The 9115-nt window shown below is 30.9% G+C and overlaps 1 protein-coding gene across 1 annotated transcript; it reads right to left on the reverse strand.

Annotated features, from left to right (window-relative positions):
* Positions 1-2678: 2678 nt before the first annotated feature.
* Positions 2679-3695, reverse strand: BDBG_02897 (uncharacterized protein; the record flags this gene model as incomplete). Its single annotated transcript, XM_031721005.1, has 2 exons — positions 2679-2783; positions 3576-3695. The coding sequence occupies 2 exons, from the start codon at positions 3693-3695 to the stop codon at positions 2679-2681; spliced, it is 225 nt and encodes a 74-aa protein (XP_031577375.1).
* Between the last annotated feature and the right edge of the window lie 5420 nt (positions 3696-9115).

Below are 9115 nucleotides of genomic sequence, written 5' to 3' on the forward strand. Positions count from 1 at the left end.
TGTCTTTAGAACTGCACTGAGATTGTTTAAATATCTAGTAATGTCTTTTGATCTGACTAATACTCTCACAGCATTTCAGTCTTTCATTAATAAAATACTTTGTACATATCTGAATGTCTTTATAATAATATATCTGAATAATGTGATGATGTACTTCACAAAGAAGAAAGAACACACTGAGTATGTATGAAGTGTATTGAAGGTCTTAGATGAGACAGAACTATATATTAAGCTCACAAAGTACAACTTCAGTGTCTGTTGAATTAATTTCCTAGAATATATAATCACTGTAGATAATATTCAGATAAAATCTTCATGAGTTGAGACTATTCTATTATAATCAGAGTTAACTAGTATTCATGAGATTCAGATCTTTCTGAGCTTTGTGAATTTCTATAGATAGTATATCTTTGTATTTATAAGAATCTTCTTAGCTCTTACAGACATACTGAAGAGTGAAAATAAGAAGAAGTTATCTTATAAATGAAGAATAAAAAGATTGTTGAGAAGAGAGAACTGTGAGAACTTTCTTACTTTAGAAGCTCATGAGATCTTTGTAAGATTGAAACAGATATTCACAGATACAGTGATGCTGTTTCACTTTAATCTCTTACTCTTAATCAGATTGAAGACAGATATCTTCTTCTTTACAATTTCAGAAATAGTCTTATAACTACAGTTAAATGAGAACTGAGTTTCAGTGATCTTTTTCTCACAGAAGATACAATCTGTAAAGATCAACTATGATATTCATGATCAGAAGCTTCTTACAATAGTGAAATTCTTCTGTCACTAATATCACTACTTTGAGAACCTTGTAACAGTGATTACTGTTAGAACTGATCATGACAGCTTGTAACAGTTTGCTTCAATCAAGAAACTCTCATAATAGCAGGTTCACTGAGCTCAGAGACTGAGTGAGTTCTGATTCAAGATAGAACATATCAAGGAAACTAAGAACTCAGCAGACAGACTCTCTCACAGATCAGACTATATTAAGAAGATCAGAATGACAGACACAGAGAGACTAGAGAAGACAGAAAAGCTTCACAGAATGCTCAGACTGAGTGTTATAAAGAGATTGACTGAAGAGTCTCTCAATCTCTTATAAGAGAAGAGAGAAGAGAGAGAAAAGAAGTCTGTATAACTACTCTCTATAACACTGAGAGTCAACACTCTGAGAATCTCTGTAAGAATTCTTGAAGAGAGTATCTATAATCTGAAGAGTTTGCAGGCTTTGAGAAGCACTGTGAAAGACCTGATGTAAGAAAAAACAGAGTATAAGTCTTTATAAGATCTTCTATTCAGATTGTCTGAACTATAACTGAAGAATGAATATACTCAGTATATTTAAAAACTGCTCATGACAGAGATCAACCCTGCAGAAATAAAGAATTGAAGAGACTTAAATAATCTCTTATAAAGAGAGAGCTGGATTTATGTACCTGTAAATGAGTTTCTATATGTAGAACTTATTAAAAGGTATCATGACTCTTCTCTAGCAGATTATTTTATAGATACTAGAACTCATGAGTTACTTATAAGAAAATACTTCTGATCAAAGATATGAGAACTTGTAAAGAAGATAGTGAATTCTTATACTATTTATCAGGATTTGTGAGTAGTGTGATTCAGATTATATGAAGAACTTACTCCTCTACTCATTCTGCAGAAACCTTGGAAACAGCTAGGAATGAATACTCTTATAAGCCTCTCTGAAAGCAAGAACATATATGATGCCTGCTTTGACAGTGTACTGATAATAATGAATCACTTCATCAAAATGACACACTTTATACTCATCTGTAAGAACTTGAAGTCAAAGGATTTGACTCACATCTTTATTCACAATGTAATTCAGTTGTATGAGTTGTCTGCAAACATTGTCTCAGACAGAGAATTAATCTTTACAGAAGAGTTCTGATCTGATCTGATAACTATACTGAAGATCTCATGAGATCTAAGCATGACTTTTCATCAACAGACAGATAGTCAGATAGAATACCTGATAAGTATATTGAAACAGTATCTGTAATACTTTGTTAATTACAATCAGAATGACTGAGTGCATTGATTATCACTCATGAAGTTCATATATAACAACTCAAAGCATGTCAGCACAGATAAAACCCTCTTTAAGATACTCACTGAGACTCATTCACAGATGATCTTGATGAATCTGCAAGAGTACACTATAGAGTGTGATAATGTCTGTGAACAGGCTGAGAGAATTCAGAAGATCTGAGAGAAAGTCTGTAAATTCTTGAGAAAGGCTCAAGAGTATCAGAAGAGATACTATGACTTTAAGCATATTATAAAGAGCTTTAAGAAAGATGATAGAGTCTGACTGAGTCTAGAAAACATCATTATACAGAGATCTAGTAAGAAGCTGAATCTCTTATAGACAGAGTCTTGTAAGATTATGAAGAAAATTAGCTCACAGTTCTATAGATTGAAACTGTCACTTAAGTTACAGATATATAATGTTTTTCATATCTCTTTGCTTCATAAATATAAGAAATTCTCAGAAGAGAATTCTGTGACTCATCACTCTGTCTGTAAAGTACTAGAGAGTGAAAGAGAATATCAGATCAAAGGAATTATTAACTCAGAGAAGCAAGATTACAAGCTCTGATTCAAGGTTCAGTGATAAGAGTATTCTGATAAGATGAATAAGTTCACTTGAGAATCATCTGAGTAGATAAGATATCTGCAGAAGCTGAGACATGACTTTCATACTGTAAATTCTGATAAGTCAGAATAATGCAGTCTTCATTAAGAATCTGATTATGATAAAGATATTAACACTGTCATTTACAAACCCTAGTCTATAAGATAATGAGTTTCTACTGAGATGAACAGTCTGCAGTGTACACAAGAAAAGAAGAAATCATGTTCTCATTAAAGCTAAAAAACAAGAAAATAAACAGGGCTGTGAACACAATTTGAAGATCAATAAAGAAAAAATAAAGAAAACTTAAACTTATATTCTCATTATCTGTGACACTCAACTCTCTCACAACTACTAATTTCTTTCTTCAAAGAAGCAGAGAGTATTATATCTGTGATACAGACAATTGTTGCATTTAACATAAAGATCATTAGAAATGTACAGACTTCAGAGAAGCTGAACATCAGAGTATACACAGTTGTGACAGAGTCTTGAAGACTGACTGCCTGCATGTGTGACCAGATATCTCTTATAAAGCTGTGTCTGCTTTCTCAGTTATGCTGGAGTATTCAGCCTGAAAACAATTAAGATGCAGAGAGAGAACTCATCTGCTCAGATTAACTCTTATTATGAATTCATAACATTCACATTGCCTTGATTACCTGGATTTTACAGGTATCTGAGAACTCATCTCTCATTGACAATGAGATTGCAGAAATGCACTGCAGCATGAGGATCATTGATAGAGAATCTAGACATATTTGCATATATCTGGTCAGAAATTGTGCAGACAGGAAAGAGGTGGTTGTAGGTCTGCAGGGCTGTAGAAGACACTGACAACACTGAGAGCTTCACAAGAACTGTCAGCTAGAGTCTGTAAGGAATTACTTATGAGAAGACTTACAGCAAAGAGAAGAACTGCACTGCTTATAGCCAGGGACTGACCTGGGGGAGACAGAGGGTTGGCCGCTGGCCTGAAGATTGGGTGCAGTGACAGGGCTGAGAGAGATGAAGATGCAGTCATGAGCAGCAGCACCCCTGCTTCATCAGCCAGTAAAAAGTGATCAGAGAAGTTGCAGGAATACTCATAAGAAGCTCAGCAGCAGCCAGACTTTGTTACAAAGATATTGAAATTGAAAAATTTTTATTCTTGAGAAGTTCTTGAATTAATACACAGACATTGTCAGAAACACTCTCTCTCTGTTATCTGAGTGAAAATACTTCACAGATGAATGAGAATACTCACAGTTTATAAAGATGAGAGCTGTTACAGAAAAAGAGAAAAGAAGATAAGATTTCACAGACAGATCTGGGATATTTATACTACTCTAGAGAGGTTTGCTTACACTGTGAGTAATTCTGCAGAACAGTCAGATTACTCTAGTAAATAAGAGTGATTATGAATCACAGATCTGAATCTTTCTATATGACTACAAAGAGTGATTGTAGACTGTGAACATCTTAATTCTATAATTCTACAGAGTTGATAAAAGAATGGAAAATTCCTCACAATTCTACAGTGTCAAAGAACAATGATTTGTGAGAATGAGTGAAAGATCAACTCACAAATGTTTCTCTTTAATGAGAATGATCTCACAGAAAGTGATTCATCTGCAAGATGAATCTGTGTGATGATCACATAAGAATCTTGTGAAAATGATTAAGAGTCAACTGAAACTCTTCTATATGAAAGATGTAAGATGAATCTGCATGATAGTCAGAGAAGAATCTATAGATTATAAAGAATCTTACAGAACAAGAAACTGAGTAACAGACTCTTTTCTCTTCACAGTAACAAGGGATTTTTCCTCACTGAGGTTTTTTTATAGATATAAAGGATTTTTAGTGAGTATCACTGCAGTGCTGAGCTGATTCTATGAAGTCACTCAGTGAAATGCTTCACAGACAAAGTCTTAGAGAGAAGAGAATATGTAAGAAATTTCACTTCTCATGAATTCTTTACCTCTATTCCTATCTCTCATGTAATCAATAGGGCTAGCGGCCCTTGGCTACACACAACTATATAGACTGGAGTTCATGAATACTATTCATAACTCAGCTTGAATGCTATTATATATTTAATCTCTACATTTTATCTTTCTACTGTGAATACTTCTAGTAGTTAACAGTACATATCACGCCAAGCTGCAAACACCCGAATAATCGCCTGCGAGCACTTATTCTTACATCAATTGAGTTATCTTTCTTTAGAAATTTCATTATTCTGGCTACAATTCTTGAATTCAGTGCAGAGTTCCTTATTCAGAATCAGAATCTCTGAAAATCAGTAATAGAATCTTTATTAAATATAATAATTCTATCTGAGAGAGATGAAAAGTGAGATAAATTCATTCTTTATAATATTTCAGTTGAAATTTATTACTGTGAAGAAGAAATACTACTTCTCAAAAACAAATTAAAAGAATATAATTCTATTCAACTGAGAAAAGAGTCTGTATAACTAGATTTAATTGAGATCAGATAAAGTAGAAGAAATGTCTCTGTTCTACTATATATAAAAACACTTGAATAATCAAAAATCTCTGAAGTAAGAGTAACAGATTTGAAAATAAGAGTTTATGAATACAAAGACTCAAGAATGAATCTCAAAGCTCAAACACAGTGTTTAAACTGTCAAAGATATAGACACTTTGTAATGTCTTATTTCAGAGACTTAAAATGCATATTTCATACTAGAGATTATAAAACTAGTGAGTATAAATGTGAGACATACTTAAAAAGAGATGAAATATATTACTATACTCTGCTTAAATACTCTAACTGCAAAGAAAAACATACATCTAGCTCAAGAGAATGTATATTTACTTCAAGAACTCAAAAGAACTGAAGAAAAGATACAGCTCAAAGTTAATTGAAAACTGAAGAGAATAGTCAAGTCAGTAAATCTGTAACTGCAAGCTCAAAAAGAAGAAACTCTCAATTATCTAAATCTTCAAACTTCAATTCTTCAGGTAAATATAAACAGAATTTGAATTCTCAAACTTCTGTTAAGATTAGAGAATTGAGAAATAACTCTGATAATAAACTAAATAGAATGTAAGCATTTGAGATTTCTACTTTTCAAAATAGTTATAATCTACTATCTGATAATAGTGATTAGATTCTACTCTATCTCTACTCTCTTTTAGTATGAATATACAACAAAAACAACAAAAAAAGTTTAAAAACTCTTCAAAAATCATATTTATTTAAAACAATGTGAATAGAAAGTTAAATTACATTTATTCTTATCTTCAAATTCTATTTAAATAAAAAGTTGATTTTATACTGCTTCAGAAACTGAATATTAATACTGAGTAAAAGTACATCATTTCTCATAAGCTACTACTACTTTTTATCTCAAAAGTCTGAGATAAAGTCAAGAGTAGTGATCAATGAATGAAAGAGATTAAGATACTAATTTAATCTAAGATTGAATATCATGTCTAACCCTGATATGCTAGTGAGTTATATTATAGATAAAGAGAATAAGTTTAATACTATACAACTTATAAATATCTATAATGAAAAGTTATTGAAGATAAATAATAATATCTGAATAATTAATAGAGGATTTTTAAATATAACTTCATTAAAAAACTCTATAATTACAGAAGATCTCAATACACATTATCTCTGATAAAATTCAGAATATAAAAGAGTACTAAGTGTAGATAAACTATTTGAATAGACTTTTAAGCATTCAATAGATTTAGTTAACAAGTCTGATCAATGAACATTTCTTAGAAAAGACATGAAACAGAAATCTATTATAGATCTAATCTTCATATTATAAAATCTAATTAAAAAAACTCTTATAAACTGATTTATTAATTTAAATAAGACATCAGAATCAGATCATGAGATTATTCAATTTAATATTGAACTGAGTAAAAAATAAATGAGGGAAAATAATCTTGTCTCTAATCAGTACAACTTTGAAAAAGCTAATTGAAAAGCAGTTTAAGAAAGTATAAAACTGTTAAAATCTGAAAAGCAGAGTAAGCTCTATTAAAATCTCAGTCCAGATATCTCAAATGAAAGGCTTGAGAATAGAGTAAAGCTGATTACATCTATTATTCTAACAGGTATTAGAGATAATATTTCAAAGAATGAGTCTTCTGAGTATTTCAAACCTTGATGAAATAAGACTATCACATCTATAAAAAGACAATTACTCACTGCTAGAAGAGATTGAAAGAATATATAATATCTGAGAAAGAGTTCAAGGCTATCAGAAATGAATATTTTTCACATATTAAAAGAGCTAAAATAGACTGCTGAAACAAATTTCTTGAAGAAGTATAAAAAAAACAAGTTTTCAAAAAGAATTGTCAAGGCAGAAAGACTATTGAACAACATAATCAGACTATCAAATACAGAGAGAGGTCTATCCTTTCAGGCTATGAGACAGTTATATATAGCCTGTATTACATCAGCAGCTGATTATGAAGTTCAAGTTTGATGAAATAATCAAGGGAATTTCACTGAACTCTTTCAAAGACTGTAAAACAGAGCCTTGAGAAGAATTCTGAGAGCATTCAAATCATCTCCTATTAAAGCAATGAAAATTGAAGCTTCAATTCCTCCTCCTGCTATTAGATTTAAAAAGGCCTGTATAAACTATGCTCTGAGAGTTATAAAGATGAGCTCAAATCATATAATCAGAGAAAAAGTCTCTTCTTCATTTCCATCAATTAACTCTGGAAATGAACTGGATTGAAATAGATTTCTTGATTGAAATGAAAATAATTCTTCAAAGAAAATGTCTTCTCAACTGTACAGACTATGCTCTCTGATTCAAAATCAATTTTCTTCTTTAAATGTTGAAAAAGTTGATCATGAGAAGTTATCTCTCTGGAGAGAAAAGCTTGAATCTCTTATAGACTTACAAATAAGTGAACTATCAAAAGAGAAAGAATATGAACAGCATTTGAAGAGAATTTCTACAATCAATATAAAAGACTCTATTCTGATTTATTCAGATGACTCAAAAAATGAAAATTTGAATAGATTAGGCACAGGCATTGCTTATACTGAAGATAATATCAATTTTATCTCAGATTTCTGAAATATAGGCTGTGAATCTGAAGTCTTTGATGCTGAACTATTTGTAATAGTGAAAGCTTTCAAACTCATTGAAATAAAATCTCATAAAAGAGGAAATAGTTTGAAAGAGACATGAATATTCTCTGATAGTCAAGCTGCTTTAAAAAGACTTAGAAATAGTCAGATTCATAATAATCAAATAAATCTTGAACTGATCTTAAACTCTGTTTTGAAAATTCAAAAGAGAAGAATATCAAAGCTGATAATTCATCTGAACTGAGTTCCTGCTCACATGAATATTCATGTCAATGAATTGGCTGATTGAGCTGCAAAAAAGAGTGCAGAATTAAGCAGATCTATTGAAAAAATTGTGTCCTGATCTTTTATAAAGAGAAAAATAAAAGAATCTTGTTTAGACAAGTGAAATGAAAGCTGACAGAAACAAAAGAAGAGTATACATTATTCAAGATTTGAAACAAAACCTGAGTGGAAATCTTGTTCAATTAAATATAAAAAGAAAATATTCTCATCTATAATACAGCTGAAACTAGAACATGGCTATTTCAAATCTTATATATAAAGATTTAATGATAGATTTGACTCAATAGAATGCTCATTCTGCAATGCAAATGAGAATTCTGAGTATATTGTAATACACTGTGCATTATACAATAGTCTCAGAGCCAGATTGAAAGAGAAGTATAATCTAAATCAGTTAAATATGAGATTCTTATTCTCAACTGAGACAGGAATTAAATACTTAATAGACTTTCTATCAGAAACTCAAGCAGCTATAAGAAAATGACTAAATTCAGAATTATCTGAATATGAAGAGGAGGAAATCAATCAGATATAGTCTGTTAAAACAGCTATATACTATCTTTTAATAATTTGTTTTATTACAGTCTCTCTTTATTTTATCTTTTTCTTTCAATTCCTTTCTATCTATCTAGTTAATATGTCTATCTTTAAGACTGTGTTCTCTTTTCCTTTGTCATGATATTGTCAAATGATTTCAAAGTATTAGAAGATGTTAAAACACTGGATTTTGTAAACAGTTTTTGTATTCTGAGCTGGAATTTTCTGATTTTGCATATCTGAAATTGATGAATGTATAATAGTTAACTTTACAGATATAGGAAACATCCTGAGAACTAAAAGTTCTCAGGTAGATGTCATAGTCTCTGACTGCATACATCTATAATTGAAGAATAATAATAATAATAATAAATAAAGAGAAAGTGTGAGAATCAGTGATCAGAGTGAATAGTTATACATGTACATGATGACATACACAGTGAAACTTTGAGATAGAAGAATAGGTGTTTTTGTACATGATGCAGCTTCAGGGTGAAAGAATAGAAATTCTGTAGATTTTCAGCTGAGGATCAGTGA

This window comes from Blastomyces gilchristii (assembly GCF_000003855.2).
Source record: "Blastomyces gilchristii SLH14081 genomic scaffold supercont1.4, whole genome shotgun sequence".
Classification (NCBI taxonomy): Eukaryota; Fungi; Ascomycota; class Eurotiomycetes; order Onygenales; family Ajellomycetaceae; genus Blastomyces; species Blastomyces gilchristii.